Source organism: Vipera ursinii, assembly GCF_947247035.1.
Source record: "Vipera ursinii genome assembly, chromosome: 11".
In the NCBI taxonomy this organism is placed as follows: Eukaryota; Metazoa; Chordata; class Lepidosauria; order Squamata; family Viperidae; genus Vipera; species Vipera ursinii.
The window spans coordinates 20,507,783-20,530,429 of NC_139524.1; the positions used below are offsets into that span (position 1 = coordinate 20,507,783).

At 51.7% G+C, this 22,647-nt stretch overlaps 2 protein-coding genes across 10 annotated transcripts in view; one reads left to right on the forward strand and one right to left on the reverse strand.

Moving 5' to 3' along the window:
- Nucleotides 1–22,647, reverse strand: part of FAM81A (family with sequence similarity 81 member A) — a 43,657-nt gene that overhangs the window by 11,567 nt on the left and 9,443 nt on the right. For 2 of the 7 annotated variants that reach the window (XM_083371507.1, XM_083371505.1), the window contains exons 3-5: nt 7,992–8,057; nt 7,827–7,884; nt 453–551 (exon numbers count right to left, since the gene is read on the reverse strand). The gene's annotated coding sequence lies outside the window, so the exon portion shown is untranslated. Of the gene's footprint in view, nt 1–298; nt 552–7,826; nt 7,885–7,991; nt 8,058–16,699; nt 17,607–22,647 lie in introns of those variants that run through there. The other 5 variants (XM_083371504.1, XM_083371512.1, XM_083371508.1 and 2 more) reach the window with 4 other exon arrangements.
- Nucleotides 1–22,647, forward strand: part of MYO1E (myosin IE) — a 34,484-nt gene that overhangs the window by 3,979 nt on the left and 7,858 nt on the right. For 2 of the 3 annotated variants that reach the window (XM_083371497.1, XM_083371498.1), the window contains exons 2-19: nt 4,464–4,607; nt 6,662–6,751; nt 6,988–7,082; nt 10,560–10,647; nt 11,388–11,477; nt 11,732–11,863; nt 12,373–12,507; nt 13,678–13,810; nt 14,186–14,382; nt 14,959–15,039; nt 15,981–16,067; nt 17,425–17,511; nt 17,706–17,873; nt 18,132–18,217; nt 18,971–19,052; nt 19,687–19,793; nt 20,295–20,393; nt 21,215–21,359. In XM_083371497.1, coding sequence (XP_083227623.1) covers nt 4,464–4,607; nt 6,662–6,751; nt 6,988–7,082; nt 10,560–10,647; nt 11,388–11,477; nt 11,732–11,863; nt 12,373–12,507; nt 13,678–13,810; nt 14,186–14,382; nt 14,959–15,039; nt 15,981–16,067; nt 17,425–17,511; nt 17,706–17,873; nt 18,132–18,217; nt 18,971–19,052; nt 19,687–19,793; nt 20,295–20,393; nt 21,215–21,359 — 2,046 coding nt within the window. Of the gene's footprint in view, nt 1–4,463; nt 4,608–6,661; nt 6,752–6,987; nt 7,083–7,618; nt 7,801–10,559; nt 10,648–11,387; nt 11,478–11,731; nt 11,864–12,372; nt 12,508–13,677; nt 13,811–14,185; nt 14,383–14,958; nt 15,040–15,980; nt 16,068–17,424; nt 17,512–17,705; nt 17,874–18,131; nt 18,218–18,970; nt 19,053–19,686; nt 19,794–20,294; nt 20,394–21,214; nt 21,360–22,647 lie in introns of those variants that run through there. The other variant, XM_083371499.1, reaches the window with a different exon arrangement.

The window sequence follows — 22,647 nt, forward strand, 5'->3', positions numbered from 1 at the left end:
GTGTGTTGTTCAAGGGCAGCCACTGTAAGGGATGATGTGAAGTCAATGGCATTTCTCAGGATTTGCTCCAGCGTGCTGGCTTGGCAGCTGCCTCGGAGGGCCACTCCGCGCTCGCTTGTCCTTGCCTCCAAAGCCGACATGCAAATGGGGTTTTCCTCAGCTGCCACAGACTTGGAGCTCTGATGGGTTCCTAGCCGCATCAATTCCTTCTGAGGCCTCCAGCTGGGCGGCTTCAGCATTCCTGCCCCCCTGCAACCGATCCCTCCCACCGGCCCTTGGTCCCACGCCTTTGCCTCACCGTGAATGTAACTCTTCAGACGCCAGGCGGCTGGCAATAGTCAAAGGCCCAGCCACACCCTTTAGGTTCTGGCAGCAGACACAAGCCCCCTCAGCTGGGTCTTTCTCATCAGCACCAAGGGGAGGCTTGGGGTTGCTGTTGCTTTCTGGCCTACCTCACAAGGCAGTGGTGAGGAGCACCTGGGCCACCTAAGCTCTGTGGCTGGCTTCATTGCTGCACGGGGCATCTCCAACTTCCTCCCACATCTGTGCTCCTAGGAGAAAGGCCAGAATTCCAAAATCATTCATCAGTTTTATTTTTCCCCAGTATGACTTACTCATCCCTCCCCCCCCCCCCGCTGCTTTTTTTTTTTGTTCAGACATAACTTGTAGGCTTCCTTTTCAGAACTGATTTATGATTCAGTTTTTCCTTCAGATTCGCTTTCCGGCTTCTGCTGCTTGTTAGCCCTCTTTGCTTCTGGCTGGCTAACGAGCATGCAAAACACAAAATCTGTGGTTGGCTTTAAACTTTTTGGGGGAAAATGGTTGAATTCAAGGAGTAGTTTTCGTTAGCAAAACAGTCTGCTGTGAGTGTGTGGAAAGATAGCCATTTTGGGGGTGGGTAGCAGAGAACCAGTCGAACTTTCCTTAGTGGGAACAAGAAGTCGCCCCCTCATTTTGCAGCCATTAAGGAAAGGGGCGACCCGAATCTCCGAGGGACTCGGGTGTGACTCAGTTTCACCTTCAGCAAAACCTCTTCGCGTCTGGCGTGCAGCCCAACATCTTTTCAGATGATTTCTGCAATCAAACAATAGGATCCTCTGAGAGCGACAACTGGATCAGTGGAACCATGGGAGCTGTAGTCCAAAGCTTCTTGAGAGTGCCAGTTGTAAAGGCTGTTCTGCTGTCCCAGCAGCACCCATGTGCAACGAAGGAGGCAACAGATGTTGTCGTTGTTAAGGGCTGGAATGATACAGGTGTACCTTGAAACCGGATCATTCAGACTGAGTATGCATAATGCTTATTTTTTAAAAAGTTGATAGGAGTAGATGGGTAAGGCTGAAGGCCAAGACCTCCAGCCTGCCCGTTCTCTTCTCCCTGCATGGATCTCTGCTGCCTGAGTTGAGAGAGAAGACCTTTACACTGGGCTGGGGATGGTCTCCCTAGCCAGGTGCAATGCTCAGCTCCATGGGGCTCCGGCCCCACGTGGGAGGGGCTTGGTGGGAGTTGTAGGGAAGGCGCTCGCCTTCCCTCAGCAGTAAAGGGCCTTGCAAGTAACAGGTGCTGCCAAGGAGGCTGCTGGGCGCATCTGGCAGAAGGCTGCTTGGCTCAGGAAAGCCAGCCCAGGGGCCTGAAACGGAGCCTCAGGAAGAGAAGTGAGTGGGGACAGGCTTTTGTCTTCCTGAAGCCGTTGGTGCTCTGGGTTGATTCCCCTGACACAGATCCTCTGGGGTGAGGGAGATCCCTGAAGCCCCCCTGTGGAAATGATCCTGTCCCTATTTTCTGGCTGAGTCGTGGCAAAGCTGGGGGGGGGGGAGGACATCGAGAAGAAACATGCTGAAAGCCTAGAGAGGAGCAAGGCGGCTCTTGCTTGCACCCACCATCTCAGGAGGTAGGACTGCCCTCTTGCTAGTCCCCCAAGAGTGGCAGCCAGGCTGGGCTGAGCCAGCCTCCTGCAGGGGAAGAGTAATCCTGGCTCAGTTTCCAAGGCTCAATTTGCTGGAAGAAAATGCTTCTTTCTCCAAATCCATGGACAAAACGGCTCTTTCTGAGACGTAGGGTCCTGGACTGAACCTCGCTCAGGTCACACGATACCAACCAAACTATGCACCCCAAAGGTGGACAATGGGCTTCCTAAGCATCTCCACTGGCCTTGGGGTGGGGTGTCTATAGCAACAGCTGTGCTGGGTTTGAGCCATCTCTCTCTCTCTCTCTCTCTCTCTCTCGTGTGTGTGTGTCTGTGTGTCTGTGTCTGTGTCTGTGTGTGAGCAGCAAGTGCTTTAAATACTTTGTTGCCCTGCTGCCGATGCTTCACAAGCTAGAAAGCGTCTCTGCCCTGTGGGTGGCCATAGGTTGTCCTGGGATCAAAAGAGAACAGGGAACCCCAGTGTGGGATGGGGAAGAGTGCAGAAAGGTTCCTTTAATATGCCAAAATCAACCCAGAAAAGCTCCAGCGGCTCATTGTCCCTCACTGTAATATCCTGAAGGCTGGCAAAAGCATTTCAGCAAGCAAAACAGTTCATGCGGCCTTCTCGGTCATTCCTAAAAGTGACTGGTGGGTCAAGAGGTGGGTCCGCCCTACTAGCTGATGAAATCTGTTGCAAGGGGGCTGCATTGGGATCTGCTGCAGGAAAGGTCTGTTGAGGGAGAACAGCTGCCCATTTTCCAAGGCACAGGCAAGATACCTGAGGGATGTTTCCTCCTTGAAGCAAACATTTTTTCCACAATATAGAAATATGAATAGCTTTTGTCTGGGTGATTTTAAAGGCTGATTATTGCTGACGCACTTTGAGGAGTATCTTCTTATTCTGGCCTCCTTGGGGAATTCTTTGGAACGCTGTCGGACTGGCTCTGGGGCAGAAGCTTTTCTGGGATTTTTCCTCAGTGCAACCCCAGGAATGGTTTTTCCGTGGCTTGTGACTATGGCGGTCCTGCCCAAGAGGGCAGGCCCTGGAAGCGTGGACTCTCACTTCAAACAGTTCTGGGGGCAGATGGGTGGAAGGATGTGGGCTCAGACTGCAGCCTGCCGGGTCCTCTCCTAAGCCTGGCTTTCTATAACCTTCCATCCTCCTTTGGACCGGGCTTGGAACTGTTCAGGCCAGTGAGGGCCTTCCGACAGCCATCTGATCGCCGGTGGGGTCGGGTTTTTCTCCTCCCCTCTCTGGACCTGCTTCGAGCCGTTTCACAAATGCCAGGCGAAAGCTGCTCTCTCTGCTGCCAGAGCTACTTTAAGGCGGGAGGGAGGCTCGTGGGCCCTGAAGGCCTACCTGTCGTGCAGAGCCTCTGCTGCCGTGGCCTGAATGCCCCCACAGGCAGACCTGTCCGAGGTTTTCATCGGCCGGAAACAGAGCTGGGTCTGCTTGGTTTGTGGGCGTGGGCCAAACCGAAGACCTTGATAAGGAAGAGAAGGAACGGCCATTATGTTGACTCTAGGCAGGACATTTTCGATAGGTGTTCCACGGTAGGAGTAATGCTAATTAGACACTGATATTGTAAGTTAATTGGCATCAGTGATGAGGAAGGAAACCTTTATCCCAGTTACGGCCAGAAATGATAGAACCCAAGTTCGTGGTCTCTTGTAGCTCCGGCTTGCAAAAAGGAGCCAGGTGTTTCCACGGGAGGCCCAGGGGTGAAATCTTTTCTCCCACCGGGTGGCAGAGTCCTTCCCTCATTTCTCTCTCCACTTTGTTCCGAGACAGGCCACTTCCTGCTCTCCTGTCCCCTGCACTGGTAGCAGACGCCACAACTGGACGGTGTGGGGGGTTCTATTTTTATCCTCTGACACAATTCCCTCAAGCTTTTTTCAGGCCAAGGAGCTCTTCCGGTTTGCCTCTCTGCTCCCTTGTTTAGTCTCGCCCCCTCGGTGCAGGAAGCACCTCCTGATTAGGAGGTCACCACGCTCCGCTAATTCCTTTTTTGGCTGTTTTTCTCCTGTTAGCTCCTTTTCTATTCCCCGGAACACTTGGGAGCTTCCGAATCGCTCTCCTGCAGAGGTTTTTATTCTCCAGCATTGAAGGCCTGGCAGAAACAATCATGCCTGACCAGAATGGAGGAGCCCACCTGGCCTCAGAGCGGCTTCCGAGCCTACCAGCTGGCAGCCGATGGACCAGGAGGCCGGCACGGCAGTGAGACCGCAGAGGCTGGACGGTCACCTTAAAAAGATCTCCCAATGAATCCCAAACTAAGTAGATGCTACTCATACCGTATCCCTTCTAAGGTCCCTTTCACCTCCCAGTTATGTATCTTGCAGAATTTATTTATATACTACGTGTATCATTTGTTAACAATGAAGCTGCTTACTTTTTGTTCTGTAATTGTTACTGGCGGTGCTGTTCCTCCCCATCTCTTGAATCCGCCTCCTAGGAGGTTCTGTCTCCACACAGGTACACCATTTGTGGGGGAAAGGTGGGGGGCGTCCCCACTCCCTTTTTCTAATTAACCTGCTCCCCGGTCTTTTCCTCCCACAGGGGAGCAAGGGCCATTATCGGTATCACTGGCAGAGCCACAATGTTAAGCACAGCGGTGTGGACGACATGGTCCTTCTCTCCAAGATCTCAGAAGACTCCATTGTGGAAAACCTCAAGAAGCGATACCTGGATGACTTTATTTTTGTATCCTTTCCCGAGTCTGTGGTGGCGACTCTCCCCTGCCGGGTGGGTGTTTATTCACCGGCTTCTGACCCGGAGAATAGGAGCCGACAGGAGCCTCCCAGGTTAGAGTCTCTTCCTGGCCAGCCACTGGGTTTACTCTCTGCCAGATGTCAGCCTGGAAGACAGCAGCCCAGGGCGGGAAAGCGGTGGCTGGCCCCGCTGCCAGGCCTGTTTTGCTGCTGGCAGGGTCACCTGAGAAAGCTGACCTTTTCATCCTCCTGCTTTCTCACACACTGGCAGGCTCTCCACAGCAAGGACAGCCATTCAGAGCTCCTCAGCAGAGTTTAGTCTTGGGCCGCAAGAGAGCGGGGTGCAGGCCTTGCCCTTCCTTGGCTGATGCTACTGAGCCCCAGTGCGGAGAGAGACCCTGAGCTCAGGGCAAAATGAAGGCGGGGAGGGGGGGGTTCCATCCGAGGATCAGAGATAGAGAAAGCCTCTTGGGCATCCTGAAAGGCAGCTCTTTCTCCAAAATCTCCCTCCCTGCTTAGCAGAGGAAGGAGGAATTGCCCCCAGGGCCCCATCCCTCTGGGAGCTGCTGTTATCACACAGACCTGAGTGGCTTTGTTTACCTTGCTTTCTCTATAGGATGGAAGAGCAAATAAGCCTTGAAGAAGAGCCAGCCAGCGGCCTTGTTTTGCCCTGGGGAGATTGTCTTGCTTGGGGGGGTGGGGAGGGGAGGGGGCGGCTGAACTGCTCAGCCTTTGGCCAAGTAGGGAAAGGTGTGGTTGAAAGTAACCTTGGAGAAGGAATGCAAGAATGTTTGTGTAAACAGGCATCTGCCCCGGGAGGAAGGTGGGGGAGGAGGAGAGCCAAGGCGGCTCTCTTCTTCGGCCTGGGGAGGGCGGGGGGGGGGGCAGAGGGACAGTCAGGCTTTCAGAATTTTGTGGTGAAGCAGGAGAGTTCAGCAGTCCTCCTTTGCCAACCCCTCCATCTTGAAGGGCAGAGAGAGCTGCTTTCCTGGAGGGAGGCCCTGGGCTGGGGCCCTTTCCTTCTTCCACTCAGAGAGGCAGCCCAAAGCGCCTCGCCTGTCTGAGCTTGGTTCGTCTTTCCGGCTGTTTAGTTGTGGCGGTGGCGGCAGCTGCATCTCTCATTCCCGGTGACGGTTTGCAAAGTGGCCCTCATGGGGAAAGGCAGTTGAAATCTTTCCATGGAAGGAGGCTCACCGTCCTCATTCACCAGCCAATTCCTGAGCTGCATCTGGATGACCTGGGTGGATCCCTTTCTCGGATCTCTTCTGTTTTGCACCATCTGGGTGGCTTGTTTGCCTTGGTTTTCTTTGCTTAAGTAGTGGCATAATATCGTCCTGCAGTTACTGACCCCAAACAATGGGATTTTGTTTGTAGGACTGAGCGCTAATTGTGTCCATGTTCGCAGGGCTGGCGTGCTGAATGGCAAGGGGTAGGTGTGGCTATCCTGGGTGTAGTGCCTGCATGAAGCAGACACCGACACCCATCTCCAAAGCTTGCGGCTCTGCACCAATATGGGAAACTGCTGTGGTTGACTTGGAAAGAAGGGAGGGGCGGAAGGAGAGCCCCTGCTCTCTCTCTCCTGCAACCCCAGAGGGGACGCTCCTTTCTGGCAACATGGACTGTCACACATCCTCCAATGCAAAGGGAGCGAAACAGTGAGGCAGACACCTATTAACTGGGCTAAAAGCTCACGACAGGCCATCCTTTGCAGGCCCGAGTTGCCAGGTTGGATTCCTGGCCTCCCAGGTGAGGTAGCAAGGGCAGGAGAGGCTGCCCTTTGCCCCAAAGGCTGGACTCTAGTGCTGACTCAGTGCTCTGACCCGAACGGACGTAACCGAAGAGCTGCCGTTATTGCCTAAACTCCCCTGGCAGGCAATGAGACCATCCACAGGTTGAGTCATCCATTTGCTTTTGAAGATGGAAATCAAACAAATCAAACTTCGTATCAGGTGAAATCTGAGGAGCAGCTCAGGTCCACTGTAAGAGGAGGGGGCGCTTCCCTTGTGCTTCTTGAAATGACACCAACCTTGACTTTTCCTAATGTAGACCTACATTGGATCCGTTCTAATCTCTGTCAATCCATTCAAGCAGATGCCGTATTTTGGAGAGAAAGAAATTGAAATGTACCAGGGAGCCGTAAGTGATTTTCTTCAGCTTTTCAAAACTTATTTTCATTAAAAAATGAATTAAAAGCTTCTCCACTTTTCCCATGGCTCCCTGCTTCTTACTCACCGAGCCTCATTCTCCACAGGCCCAAGTGGGACAGGACAGGTGTTTCTGGCCGGTCTCTTTCTTCTTCAGGGGATCTTTTAATCAATTCTTGTATTTATAACAGCCTCTCGTGTTGTGCCTCACTGCTTGCTTTTCTTTAGGCGCAGTATGAAAATCCACCACACATCTACGCCCTGGCAGACAATATGTATCGAAACATGATAATTGACCGAGAGAACCAGTGTGTGATCATCAGGTAAGGGACTGGCTTCCCTTTCTGCACCTGGGCAGGGCTGGCGGCAGCCGGAGGGAGAGAGGGAGCATCATGTCCGTGGCTCTGCAGGTGGCATCCCCTTCCTGTTGTCCAAAGGAGCTTTGAAGCCAGGGGGAGAAACCCCACGCCTGTTGTTGAGATGAGGGCACATACTTAGTGTAAGCAAATCCAGGGATGGAGGGATAGTACTTAGCACTTGATTTATATAGCATTTCACAGTGCTTTACAGCCCTCTCTGAGCGATTTACAGAGTCAGCATCTTGCTCCCCCAACAATCTGGGCCCTCATTTTACTGACTTCAGAAAGATGGAAAGCTGAGTCAATCTTCAGCCAGTCAGGATCGAACTGCTACTGGTAACAGTCAGCAGAATTAGCCTGCAGTACTGCATTCTAACCACTGCGCCACCACGGCTCTTAAGATGGATGGATGGAGAATCTCTGAATGAGAAGGACATGGGATTTGTTTTGGAAAATTATGGAGCTCAAGGGCATGGATGGCAAGATAAATGAACAGGGGTGAAGGTCTATTGCAGAAAGATGTAAAGGAGGGATCGCTGAAATGGACCCAGACGTTCCGCACAGTGGAGTCAAGTGGGCCCGAGGAAACGCTTCTAAGTGCAAAGTTACGGGAGAAGATGAAATAGCTGAACCTTAAATGTAGAAGTGAATGGAGTTAAAGTGATGAATGAGGCATAAGCAGGTAAACACAGCAATGACTGATCCCACCTGCAAAAATTGTCCAGTGTCTCCATTCCATCCAGAGGGGGGAGAACGTCTCTTTGGTCTATGAAGAAAGTGTACAGTTCTTTGTCAGAAAACGTTGACATTCTGTTGGGCCAGTTGGGTCTCCCAATCCTGCTTCCCACCCCCTTGGGAGGTTCCCCCACTCACCCTGGGACATTAACTTCGAGGGTCCGCGATGCTCGAGGGCAGAACAGTGGATTCGCACTGCCATTTCTGAAAGAGAGAAGAGGGGAAAGGATAAATGAGGCCTCCTCTCTTCCATCTTTGCTTGTGGCACACAGACTTAGCCTGGAAGTGGCCAGTTTGGGGTTTTTTCTCCCCAACTTGTCATTATTGTGGCTTTTTTATTTCTATTTCTGGTTTTTTAAGCTTAAAAAAAAAGTAGTATCTGCCACTTACAGGAATTCGTCTTCCGTGCGGCTGAGGACGGAAAGAGAGGCTTGGTTAGGAGTTCTTTCTTTTTTGTTTTGTTTGAAGCTTGGCACGCTGCAATTGCCCTCCAGCTGGGCAGGGCATACAACTTTGCTGTAGAGGGACAACACAGGTGTTCTCCCCTCTCTATGAACATTCTGACGCTCAAAGTCATCTGAACCTCGAGATGGGCAGCAGATAGATTGGATAAATAAATATATTCATGTTTAGACGTCACCGGGATCTTTTCCTGGCACTGGAAGTGTCTCGGAATACACACAGGCCATGAAAGGAAGAAGGGAGTGGTGGGGGGCCCGAGTCCTGGGGTGACCTGCGGGCGCAAAGGAGCTGGCAAGGCTTTCCTAGTCCTGAGAAGGGGCTGCTGACGGTGCCTCCGAGGTGGCTTTGCTTGAAGCAAAGGAGCCCTCAAACCAGCAACAGGAAGAATGACGCTCCACCCAAGTTACTCACAGGTTCTCGGGCAAGCCAAATAGTGCCTCAAGAGAAGGGGCAGGCCTGGCAGAGACCTGATGTTCTCTAGGACGAGTTGGTTGAAGGGCGGTGGGCGAGTGCTACTTTGGGGGGGCCTGGTCTAGGAGGGTCCTCTGGCCACGGCCAGGAGATCCATGCTTCTTTGCATGGGGGATGCTGCCCAGTCCAGAGCAGAAGGGCTGCCCTAGAGCTGAGAACTCTTTCTCCAAACCTCCATCAAGCACGCTGGCTGAGGACAGTTTGAACGTGGCCGCAAGCTCCAGCAGCCAAAATCCTATTTATTCTGGTATCAAATGTACATTTGATTTTTCACTCAATTCGATAACGCATCGACCATGACTTATTTTAGCATATAGCTGAGCCTCACTATTGTTTTTAAATTATTTTAATTCCATTTATATCCCGCCCTTCTCCGAAGACTCAGGGCGGCTTACAAGCTTAGCAGTAGCCTTCGTTCTATGTATATGCCTGCTTATTAGGGCTTTCACACACACCCCAAGCGGCACTAGGCAGGCTCATGCCCTATGCGTCCTGACTCGGAGTTGCCAGATTAAGTTTTGGATCCTAATCACAGTTTCCCAGGGTAACAACCTCCTTGATCTTGGTGGGATTAACTTCCGAGAAAATACATAGCAGATTTTGCTTTCAATCACCAGTTTTAAGTTTATCATCCCAAGTATATCGATCTCTTTATTTTATTTTTTTTACAAAAAACTTAGGCGTATTAGGGATTTTGAAAAGGAAGCAACAGCAAGATTTATAATACTACATTTGATATGAATGACTGCAAAAATTCTTTGACAGCATTCACAGATGTTAAGCAAGATTTTTAAAGCATGGCTTGTTGGAGAAGCCATCATTCTTGACCCAAAATGCTAAGCTGCAGTGGGTATGTGCACAGTCATACGCTAAGCCAAAACTTTTGAGCCTCATTGTTTTTTTTCCTGCTGATTTTTTTCTCTTTGTGTTGACTTTCAGAAGTCTTCAATAGGCACTGCAGTATTTTTGTAACTGTAGATGGGAACAGCTAATAGGTACCAAAATAGAGTTCTCGTAATATTTCTTTCCTAGTGGTTTTAGTCACACATCCTAGCTTTATGTTTGAAAGGCTTTTGCGGACCAGGTCTGGCGGGGCAGCCCTGAGAGGGACTGAAGTAGAAAAGGCAATGCATTTGTCTGCTACTTATTGGAAAAGCAATAGAAAGCAATTGCCCTACAAGGAACCTCGCTGGCTGGAACGGCCACTGTTCCCAGGAGGGCTTTGAGGATACGCCTGGAGGACTCGGAAGGAGTCAAACTGCCTTGCTGGGTCTGCTCGTTGTGGCTCATCAATATTGCATCCTTGTCCTGCTGAGTTTTATACTCAGCAGATCCACCAGGATCCTGATCGATGAAACCATGCAAATTTGCAGAAAAACAGGATCTCAAGCACCCAAGAGCACAGCTGCTCAGGATGGCCCTAAGCCTCGGTCTGGCAGTGGGGGCCATTCAGGCTCCTTTCTCCCCTTCTGCAGCCAAGGATGTGGAAGCCTCTGTTGCTGGTGCCTTAGAGTGCAGCACGCACCACGTCCAAGCCTAGCAAACCAGGGTTGGCTGGCAATGCAAGATGGTACCCTCAGCTTTAACCCTGGCTCCCAATGGATGGAGGGGAAACAAAGCATCAGTCATAGTTCAGGGGTCCAGGCAGGATGACTGGTGGGGAGGGGGTTCAAATCTCCCTGCTCGGGGCAGGTGGAACTGCAGGAGGTCAAGTCTTTTCTTGAGGACTGCTTGGAATGGTTGCAACAAGAGGCTGCTCTTAATTTTCCTCAGTGGCGAAAGTGGTGCTGGGAAGACTGTGGGAGCCAAGTACATCATGAGCTACATCTCCAAAATATCCGGAGGAGGCCCCAGAGTGCAGGTGAGAGGAGGAAGAGGAGACTAGACGGGGGACTTCTGGACAAGCCAGGCCGCTGCTTTCCTTGGGTCTCGCTGTAATTTGTTGGCACTGTGAGAGTCTTGTTGATTATGTCTTTTTCCCCACGTTGCCATGGAAGATCCCAGCCCGCCTGTAACCAGCCAGAGAGGGAGCGACTGTTGTTTTTGGAATGGGCTTCACTGCACACTATAAATATGCTTGCTCAGTTATTTCTAGGAAGGGGAGGAGATCCATTTTTCCCCTGTAAGCCAGATTTAGGCAGCAATGTGGCCAGGAAACAGGTAGAGCAGGGACAGGAGTCTTCCTGACTGCAAAGGAGATTGTTGGTAATTGATTCCAATCCTGGTGTAATTAATGGCAACCTTGTTCAATCTGTTTCTCCTGCAAGATTTGAGAAGGAAAGGGCATCAATGCAAGGAGTGCTAAACAGTAAAAGGGTCTTTTGGTATCCCATGTTGAGGGTGGACATCACTGGGTAGAAAAGCCCCATTTCCGGAAGCAGGGGGCTAGGGCTCTAGGGTGTAGCAAGAGGCCGCTTTAACCTCCCCCCCATTGCTTAAGTCTGCTTGGGTCACTTCCGAAGGGTCGAGGCGGACGGACAGGTGCCTCCTCTCCCCTGTAGCTGTTGGGGAGGGGAGATTCCTGCCTAGGACCCACCTGGATGATCTGGCAAAAGGAGGAGGAGGAGGAGGAGGGCCTGACTTCCGCTTTCTGGCTTCCAGCATGTGAAGGATATCATTCTGCAGTCCAACCCTCTCCTGGAGGCCTTTGGCAATGCCAAGACGGTTCGCAACAACAACTCCAGCAGATTTGTGAGTCATGTTATTTGGTGCTTTGCCAGAGTGGTACAAGACGGCCCAGAGCCACCCTTCCTTCTGCCCGCTTCCGTTCTGCACCTGGGGGTGAAGGGTGGGGGGAATATAAGGGGAGAGCCAGGCATCCACTCTGATGCCGTTTTGGCCCCCAGGAAGGAAAGGAGGCTTTCTTGCTCCCCTCAGGGAAAGCGGCCCCACAGCCGTGTCTGGACCGCCCTCCTTCAGCCACCGACATCCTCCCTTTGTTGCAGGGGAAATACTTTGAAATCCAGTTCAGTCCAGGTGGGGAGCCAGACGGAGGCAAGATCTCCAACTTCCTGCTGGAGAAATCCCGAGTGGTCATGAGGAATCCCGGGGAAAGGAGCTTCCACATTTTTTACCAGGTCAGAGGTTGCCTGGGGATGGGGGGTGGGGAGGTTGAAGAAGAGCCCCCCTCGAACCTCTTGGCAAGCTTGGCTGCTCCTGCTTCTCGGGGGGGGGGGGAGAGCACCTGGAGCTTTTGGATGACTTCCCCCATCATCCCCCTTCCCCCATCATCCCCCGGCCAGCAAGTGCCTAATTTGCAGTCCTGCGGCAAGGACGGCCTGTGGAATAAACTGACTGCTGGGCTCCCCTGGACTAGTCCCAGTCCCGAGCCAAGGCCGGCCTTTTGCCTGCCCTGGGCGCTTCTCCTGGGCCCGGCTCTGGAAAGCCAACATTGGTGGGGATTCCCTGCCCAGAGCCCGGCATGTATTCTCAGGGGTAGTTTTGGTTCTTCTCCTTTGAAGCCCTCCTAAGGATGAAAGCAGCGCTCCATCCCCTCAAGCCAAATTCTCTCCCTCTGACCAACACAACACAAAGTGGGCTAACCTACCTCTGTGTGTGTGTGTGTGTGTGTGTGTATTTCCTGCAGTTGATTGAAGGCGCCTCCAATGAGCAAAAGACCAGCCTTGGCATCACCAGCATGGATTATTATCACTACTTGAGCCTCTCAGGATCCTACAAAGTGGAAGACATCAGTGACAAATCTGACTTCCAGGAAACTCTAGTAAGTTTACCCCCCTTCCCCCCCATTTGATAAGAACAGCATCTGTGAGAAAAGGGTCCTAACTGCAGCTCTCTGAGAACAAAGACAAGGTCGACATGTACAATGAAATGGCTTTTTGCTAAAGAGTTCCAAGAGGAATCCCTTCCCGTGTCCACCCTTGTTCTCATCTGGCCTCATTTAATTCTGAGATTAGCCAAGCGGCTAGAAGGCCCGAAATGGGGTGGGAGGGCAGCAATAGCTAGTGGGGGTCCCTTATGATGAGGGTGCCTGAGAAGCCACCGGCTGGAGGAGGCACTTAAATGCCAAGCTGACCATTAGCCATTCTGTACAAAAGGCCTGGGACTTTTAAAGAGGAAGCTCTTTTCGATCCCTGGAGGTGGTTTTAAGAAAATGGACCGTTATGCCATCTTTTCCCCTAAAATCTCAGTACGGCCTATGAGCCACAATTTTCATCTTCTGGTTCTCCCTTCTTGATTTGGCTGGCGAAGGAGCCCTTGCTTGTTGCCAACAATTCTAGGTTTTGGGGTGACCTCTGGTTCTCCAAGGTTCCCGTTTTTCCCTCCTTGACTTTCGGCTTTGTTCCCTGAACTGAGAAGTCAGACAAAATGAAGAATAACATCCTCAGTCTCAAGTCAAATTTCAATATGAGCAAGCAAGCAAATAAATAAATACATAAAGAGCATATTTAGCCATTTAGGAAGATTTTTAAGTTCTCTTCTGCTGCTGCTTAAACGTCTCCTCTGCCTTGCTGTGCTACATGGCGAGAAACAGCTGGAGAGCATAAATTCTGAAAAGTAGTTTTTGCTTTATAGTTTCAGAGATTTATACCTTTTGCTTATTGTGTTTTTAAACTATTTTTAAAAAATGCTTGGAAAACCGCAAGTTGAAATTAGCTTCTTGTGGCGAGAACAGGCAACCTGCACCAATGGAAGAGCCAGGCCTTCACATGGGCTCCCTCCCTGAATGTTCTGCTTTCATTTAAAATGATTTTTTTTTCTTTTTATCCTTTCAGAGAGAAAAGCACAAGCCTGATTTAGGACCATGACACAGAAGCTGTTCCCAACGCTCTAAAAATAATGCAGAAATATTTACCGCTGTTAATTGATCCAAACTGATTGAGCTCTCCAGATGATCTTTTAACCCTTTTCCTCCCATTCTCAACCTTTGCAGCACGCCATGAAGGTCGTCGGGCTCTCGGCGGGGGAGCAGGCGCTGGTGATCCAGATTGTGGCCGGGGTGCTCCACCTGGGCAACCTCAGCTTCAAAGAAGTCGGCAACTATGCTGCAGTGGAAAGCGAAGAGTGTAGGTAGCCCTTTCGGGCTGGGGTGGAGCAGTGACTGAGATGCCCCGAGGGGTCCCCGGGCTTTGTGCGTGCAGCATCAGGTCAGAGGATCATCCTCAAGAAGAGCCACGTCCTTACAAGCAAGATACGCAGGGGCAATGGACGTTCTCCAGCGGAGTGTCTCTTCCTCCACCCAGGTGGTGTTCAGAACCGGAGGCTGAATTGGGGGGGGGGGAGGGAGACACAGAATGTTTTCTCAAGGAAATCTACATAATGACCCAAGGCCCATTGTCCTGGATGGGGGTGGGGGTGTCTAAACAAAAAAGACCCCTCCTCTTCCGTGTTTTGGTTTTTTTTTTGCTGCCTCACTGTGGTTTTCTTTTGATACCCTGCAGTTTTGGCTTTCCCTGCTTTCCTCCTGGGAATTGACCAGGGCCGCCTTAAAGAGAAACTGACCAGCAGGCAGATGGACAGCAAATGGGGCGGCAAATCAGAATCCATCCATGTGACCCTCAACGTAGAGCAAGCGTGTTACACCAGGGACGCCTTGGCCAAAGCGCTTCACGCCAGGGTCTTCGGCTACTTGGTGGACGTAAGTGGTGCTTCAACACGTCAAGGGAGGGAAGGGTGGGGTCCAGCACGAGGATTATTTAGGCATTTATTGCAGACTTTGCACTTGGCCATCCCAGCAATTTACAGAGTTGCAAACAATAAAGGCATAAATCCTTCCCGATCCTGTTCCACTGGTCCACAAGGAAAGCATGTTTCTCCCTGCCACTCCTCAGCAGCAGCATTTCCTGGAAGAGGCTTCAGAAGGATATGCGAAGGGCAGCGATTTGCAAGGGCTGCTTTCAAGCCCCACCTCTCCGTGTTGCGGCTTGAAAGCAGCCGCATCAGATGAGATTCCAAGGTGCTCTGCCCATTGGGAGGGGGCTGCCCTTGCAGGAGGTGTGTGTTTGTGTGTGTGTGTGGAGCCCCTATGGCTGGTGGGGCAGAGGAACTGGCATCCGTTTCTTCGGGCAAGAGCACAGAGGGAATGGTCTGCCTTGCAGCTTTTCAAGGGCATTTATTGCTTTTTATTCAGGTTCAATTCACTGTCACACTTTAATTTTAAAGCTGCTTTCCTTGTTTTCATGGAAATACGTTTTCCCCCATTTTCTTTCATCAGTCTGTCAACAGGGCGATGGCAAAAGATAACCAGGAATACAATATTGGTGTCCTGGACATCTACGGCTTTGAAATATTTCAGGTAAAGTCCTCCAGACTGATCAGGAAGCTTTGCAGCTGCAAAACCACCAGTCCTTTCGTGGAAGGAAGGACGGTCCTTCCTCCCGGCACCGTTGGGGTCTGTTCAGGGGGTAAAAGTGTGAAGCTAAAGCCCTCGGCCACAGCACTGGTCATGGCCAGCTGGCTTGAAGCAGAAGGCAAGGCTTTTGCCATGTGGCCAGTTCCAGCTGCTGACCCAGCGAAGGTGGCCTTTCCTCTTTGCCCATCGGATGGTCTGGTCCCTCCCTGGGCAGGAGCAGAAGCCTCACAGCCAAGCGGCTCAACCCAGGCCAGTCCGGCTGGGAAGTCTCTGCGTTTTCTGCCTGCTCACCAAGGCCTGAGGGCCCCAAACACGATGGCCACCATTCCTTAGCAAACATGCCCAGGGTGATACTGCTGGCCACACTGGACTATGAAGGGAGGCCAGGCTGCTGGAATGAGTTCTATTTATGTTTCAGGACTACTTTATTAATCTTCCCTTTTTGCAATAAAAACATTTGGGGGAGGGAGCTGAGTTAAATTTTGCAGTACGATGATGTCAGCCCAATTGTATGGCTTCCTATAATTGGAAACCTCAATTAATTTAAAACAAAGGATTTAATCTTAAGCTGGGACAGAATTCAGGGTCTGGATGGAGCTGTGCAGAAAAGGGCTGTGAAGCACTCTAGCAAAAATAAAAGAGAAGCCCTGAGTTTTTCCGGGCACAGAACCAAAAGCAGCTGTTCTAAGGAAAATTCAAATCTTGGAAGCTGTTTTGGAGTACCGAGGTCACTCATTTCCACGAAAAGACTCACAGCAGACAGTCAAATCAGCTGGGAAGGTCACTCAAATATTACGCTGTAAAAGACCAGCTTAATGTGGCCGGTCAGAGCCGGGAATGGGGAGCCTGGCAATAATCTTTCTCTGGTTTGTTTTTGATTTCAGAAAAATGGGTTTGAGCAGTTTTGCATCAATTTTGTCAATGAAAAGCTGCAGCAGATCTTTATCGAGCTCACCCTGAAGGCAGAGCAGGTAAGCCTGAGAGGCCCTTCTCTCCCTCCGGATGGGAAGCTTGTTTTGAAAATGCCTTTCAAAGCAAGAGGGAGAGAAAGCAGCTGTGCTTCAGCCCGCCCAGCCTGGGAGTAAACACGGCCCGCTCGCTCGGCTGGGCTGCGGGAATATTTTCCCTCTGATCCAGTGACCTAAGAGGGAGCCTCGTGAGCCAGAACAATCATCGCATCAGATGACTTCCCCATGGAGACTGACTCGCCACCCAGTGTGGAAAAACTGGCTGGCTACACGTTTGCGTTGGACGGGGCCCTAAAATTAAAACGAGGGCACTTCTGCTTTCTCCATTTCCTGCTTCTCTCTCTCAAAGAGAAGGGCAGGCTGCTTTTATTTTCCTTTGTTACCTGCCATTTTGAACAGCAGGGACATTTGCTTCTTTTGCTCCCTAAAATCCTGGTGGGAACAACAGACACTGTTTCAAACCAGTTTGGTGGGTCTCCTTCCTTGAGTTGTACTGTTTCCGAGGAGTGGATAGCTTGGAGCGTTCCCCTCCCGGGGGGGGCACAGGGGAGCAAATAATCAAAGGCAGCTGAGGAAGATTTCTGTGCAATGGAAAAACCTGCCGATTCAAGCACAAATCTTTAGTTATGGCTCACCTGGATGCAGCCTATTAGGCTGTTTGTCCAGCATCAGAGGTGACCTCGAGAGCCACTCCCTGTGAAAACAGGAAGAGGACTTGGTCTTCATCTGAGTAATTCCATCCAGACCCGAGAAGGATGCAAAGGTCAAATCTAGTCCCACAACAGTTGGACAAGATCCTAGGAGGTACCTCGCTCCTTTCAAGCCAACAGCTCCTGAGAACCTCCAAACAAAATGATTCAGCCCTGAAGCCCAGGGACATAATGAATCTCAGCCTCTCTCCTCTTCCCGTTTCTGGCCTCTCCTCCTTTGCTCAGCAGAGGTCCAGCCCTGCCCTCACCGGGCAAGTAAGAATAGTTCTTACCGCCTCACCGAGCAAGTCCACAAAGCCATTTCTTGTGGACATCTTGCAGAGGACGTTTGCCCTACCCCGGTTACACCCTTCAGGCAGCAGGCCAGCTGAACTTTTGGCCCCAGGCTTTGGAGCTGCTCCGGAGAGGAGAGGGGTCTAGACAGGTCTGCCACACTACACAAGCTGGGCCGCCATTAATAAATGAACAGAGGCATCCTTGTTTGGAATTTGGCCTGGGGCAGAGTGGTTTTCTTCGGGATGGAGATGTTCCCTGCTTTCCGCGGACTGCCCGCTGCACTGACGTTGCCAGGTTTTTGAGTCCAGCAGGTTCAGCCTAGACCCCCGCAGTTCCTTTGGGAGCGTCTCTGAGCCTTCATTTCTGTATTGCAGGAGGAATACGTTCAGGAAGGAATTCGTTGGAATCCCATAGATTACTTCAACAACAAAATAGTTTGTGACCTCATAGAGAACAAAGTGGTAAGTCTGGGAGGGTCCCTCTTGTCCCTTCCTTGATATCGTTGACTGGCTGAGCTAGGAGCGAAATTCAGAAAAGGCTGCAGTCCCCTCCATTGTGAGCCACAACACTCTCTAAACCTACTCACCCAACGCCGTTCAATCCAAAACGGAGGCCAAGTATCCATCCTCACTTCCTGTTTCTATGGTCACCCCAGAATCCACCTGGCATCATGAGCATCTTGGATGATGTCTGTGCCACGATGCACGCCGTGGGGGAGGGAGCAGACCAGACTTTGCTGCAGAAGCTGCAGATGCAGATTGGGACTCATGAGCATTTCAACAGCTGGAATCAGGGCTTCATCATTCACCACTATGCAGGAAAGGTACCTTCCCATGTGGGGCATTCGGGCAGGGCCTGCCGTTCCCAGACAAGAAGGCCCTGTTGGGATTTTTGTCCAATTTATCTGGAAGGTCCCAGGGAAAGGTATAGCTACTTTACGCTGTGATTTCCCCAATCGCCGGCTTTGTCAAAATTCTATCCCAGGAGCTGGCAAAGCCTTGTCTGGCGAAGGACCTCTCCCGTGCCACGTGTCCTCCTGGCCAAGAAAATGAAGGTGCCTCACTTGCCATTCTCCCATCAGGTTTCTTACGACATGGATGGATTCTGTGAGAGGAACCGAGACGTTCTCTTCATGGACTTGATCGAGCTTATGCAAAGCAGCGAACTGTACGTAAGACCCATTTCCTCAGGCTCCATTTGCACCTTAGACCTCGCCAGGGCTTTTGTGGGACACTCAAAATGGTGGCGATAGGAGATCAGCGGGGATTCTCCAAGACTGGAAAAGCATTCCCAAAGCCCAGACTGTCACAGCCGTGCCACGAAGGCTCTTCTTCCTAACTCCCTTTAGAAGGGGGGACGCCTAAGCAAACCAGGAGGAAGCACAGACTTGCAGAAGGATCTGGGGAGGCTAAAATGGACGTCGAAGAGATGAATGCGTTCAGAGCAACAGAACAGGCGCTGGGCTAATCTGAAAGGGCTTTTGGGTTGCTGACTCACGAGAGGCAAGGGACGCTAAGGGAAAGCTCCATCCTGCACAAGGACACAAGGACTGAAGGGAGGCTTCTTAAGAAGAAAAGCCCCTGCAATCGTGCTGGGCCAGAATGGCCCCCTTTGCAGTCCCGTCCCCCCCGTTGGTTCCTTGCCCCGGAGACGGCTGGTCTTCACGGGCCGAGGGAGGGCTAGGCACAGTGCTGGGTAGACGGCCTTCCCAGCTCCTGCTTTCCTAAAGCTGCTCTCAGGGTTAGGCCAGGGCTCGTTCTACCTGCTTAAAAATGGAAGAAAGCTGCACCCCCAGTTTCTACCCCAGGTGGGTCAGCTCTGGGGGCTCCCAGTTACGCACTGCAAAGAACTAAATCCAGCCGCCTCGTGCCCTCTGCTGATGCCCTCCCCTTCCTCTCTCTCCCCCCCCCCCGCTCCTAGGCCTTTTATAAAGGCTCTGTTTCCAGAGAATCTCCAAGCCGAAAAGAAAGGCCGACCCACCACCGCCGGCAGCAAAATCAAGGTGGGTGCCTTGGGGCAGCAATAGGTACCGAGTCCTTGTGGCTTTTGCACCTGGAGGGGATGCAGGTGCTGGTCGCTCCAGGAATAGCCAAATGTTGGGTTGTGAAAAATAATTTAAAAACAAAAGCCCTACGGAAATTTAATGGGAAAACAAGATTCGCCCAACTAGGCAATTGAAAGAGCACCTGGCAACAGTCCACCCCACATGTGCATCACAACCGTGTGGCTATATCTTCATCGGTCCCTTCCCTTCCGCAAAGGACGATGACATCACAGTTGTGTGTGAGCGTGTGAACGTGTGCACGTGGTATGATCTGTCCTCTTGTGCATCTGTGTGGTGAGGTGGCAGCACTTCCCTCTCTTTGCTTCTGGATGGGCCGCTCTGCTTTCTGGGCCCTGGCCAGGATGTCCCACCAGAGGGGGAGCGGAGAAGCCCCCAGCCCAGAAACAAATGGAGTGGTCCTCGCAAGCAAAGCTTTCAGGGCTGGCCAAGCGCAGAGGTTCCGTGACATTGGTGAAATTCTTCAGGGGCCCCTTTTTGATGGGTTCACTTTTATCAGAGGAGCAGACAGAGGTGATGCTGTGGCTGACCTAAGCAAAGAGCCACAGACTTCCAGCTCCTTTTCTTTCTGCAGAGACAAGCCAATGACCTGGTGGGCACCCTGATGAAATGCACCCCCCATTACATCCGCTGCATCAAGCCCAACGAAACCAAAAAGCCTCGCGACTGGGAAGAGAGCAGGTGAGCATGCCCAAAGCGAGAGGCAGCCAGCACGCTCTGTGACTCCCAAACCAGTTATTTCCCCAGTTCTGATGTTGTCACTGTAATTCAGACTTTAAAAATCCCACCGCATGCTTTTTTTCTGGGATAACACACCTCCTGCATTTTTAAAGTAATATTCTCACCATTCCTCTAAAGGGTTGGTTGTAAAAAGATCTGATGGTTCAAAATAGTTTATGGTTTGCTGCCTGCTGAAATTGGAAAGATGCTAGGCGGAGGGGCGGAGGCACAAGCAGGACGCGGTCCCTTGTGTAGCGTTTGGCCAGTCACAATGGCAGAGCCAGAGAGCCGTTGCTCAGGCAGCCCTTCCTTCCAGGGCAGCCGCTTGGCCCCTGAAATGGTCACGTTTCCCTCTTTCGGTCAGTTTCTGGCCGCTTGTCCTCCTCTTGGCACGCAGGACAGCAGCCACGGCCCCCTTTCTTTTTTTTGGGAGGGGGCCCATTCCTAGCCTTCTTCCTGCAGGGTGAAGCACCAGGTGGAGTACCTCGGGCTCAGGGAAAACATCCGAGTTCGCCGAGCAGGTTACGCCTACAGACGCGCCTTCCCAAAATTCCTCCAGAGGTATCCCTTTCTCCGCGCGGCTGCATTAAAATGGGAGGGAAGGACAGCCAAAGGTCTCCGGGGTTTCCCTCTTCTGCGGGCCTGGCCGCCCCAGAACTGGCCTTGCTTGCTAATGTCCACACTCCCCGCTGCCCTCCTATTGTTGTCCAGTCTGGCTGAGCAGGAAAGCAGCAGCCTGTTCAAGGGGAACCTCCCAGTCGGGGGGAGGGGGGGAGGAAGCGACTGGCAGGCCAGACAGGGGTCCATGACCAGGACAGTGCTTGACTCGGAGGGCTTTCCCTCTGGTCAGCCTTGTTTTGACAAGAGTCACCCCCCCACCCCACCTGGCCCTTGATGGCCAACCTGGGCAGAGAGCAGGCGAGGAGATTCTGTCCCCGGAGCCTGTGTGTCACTTTCCCCCTCTCTGGCTAGTGGTGACACTAAGAGAATTCCTACATAAAAGTCCATGTGAATTTTTGAACTGCATAATTCAAAAAGTTTAAGCACCTTATTGCTTTAATCAAGATTAGGAAGAGACAGCCTATGCCTGACAGACATTTTGGTCTGTCTGGATAGCCCTGGCCAACGTGGTGGATGGCAAAGGTCTGTGGGAACTGCGGCCCAAAGGATCCAGAAGGTCCCTGTTGCCTCCTAAAAGTAGAGCTTTGGAGAAACTGCAAGACAAATGGACTCAAACCATTGGTCCATCCTCCCACACACAGCTCTGCCCGCATCAGGCATTCTGGCCCAGTGAAAAGGGCAGGTCCCCCTTCTCAGGAAATAAGCCTGGAGCCATTCGGAGGGGCTGCCACCGACTAAGCGTGCCACGTCTCTCCCTGAAGGTACGCCATCCTGACCCCCGAGACCTGGCCTTCCTGGAAGGGGGAGGAGAGGCAGGGAGTTCTCTACCTGCTCCAGTCTGTCAACATGGATCCTGACCAATACCAGCTTGGCAGAACAAAGATCTTCATCAAAGCACCAGAGTCCGTGAGTACCAGGGTGAAGCTGCCCCTCTCTGACCCGCTTCCATTTTAGCCTTCCCCTGCCCCCAGGAAATGTAGTCCAGCTCTGAGATCCCTCTGCCGTGTGCCACCCTCATACCATTTAATGATGAGCTGTGGTACAGATGTGCACAGGGCACTGTGCCAGGTCCCACTGGCCCTGCCTTACAATAGCCACCTCCCCCTTTTCCCCCCTTGCTTCCCCGATGTGCATGATGGGAACAGGGTTCCCCTGGGCCAAAACATTTGAATTGGGTGTCAGCCTCTGGCACATGTGCCAAAGAGGAAACAATTCCCAATTTCCCGTAGAAAGTTGACTATACAATTACTGGCCTTGTTCATGTAACACAAGAAGCCATGAAGAGCTTTGATGCTTTGGGCTTGGAATCTTGCATGAATCCAGCCAGTTGTGGCTTTATTAATGTATGGCGTGAATCCACTGTGTCTCTCTTCCATGAGTGGGCTGAGAGGGTCTGATTTGAGAAGGAACAGCAATGGAAGCCAAGCATTTCTATCCATTAAAAAGTCCCAAAAGTTCTTTGGTCTCCCTGCCACTGCACACAGGAAATGTGTCTGAGGTGAACCTTATTCACGGCTCTGTTTGGATGGGCAACTGCTCGGAGTGAAGCATGGAAACCACCTTGCTGGGGCAGCAGGATGTTCCGCCAGCCAGCAAACGGGAAATCCTGGAAGAGGAAGAGGCAGCGACTGTTTAGAAAGAAGAGAGCCGACCACAGCCCGGGGAAACACGGCTCGGTCATTTCCATGTGATGGGCCATTTAAACTCCCAGACGGCCCTCCTTCGCAGGGCACATCCAATGCGTCAGACCACAATTTCCATGACTTAGTCAGCTGGGAAAGATGACAGTGTGCCAATTAAGGCACAAGTGCAGTGTAAGATGGATGGGTGAGGCTTTCTCCCAGGACCCCAACACACACCCCGGGACAGCTTTCGTGCAAAAGGTGCTCTGATTCCAGTAGTGAGGCTGTTGCTTCTTATTTGGCAGTTCTGGATGGAAGCTTTGAATAAACGCCAGGGATGCCCAAGACTGATACATCTGTTCAAAGACTGTCTCTACAGTTCACTAGCAGGCCCTTGCAGGACTTGCCAGTTCCCGGGTGGGCCCCCTCCACGCCAGAGCTTCAGCAGCATCCATGCAAAACGGACGCGGCTTCGTGGTTGGCTGGAGGCAGCGCACCTCCGTGGCTTGGCTTAGAAAGCAATGGCTTTCCATCTCCCAAAATAGATTCCTCTTATCTACTAAGTAGAATAT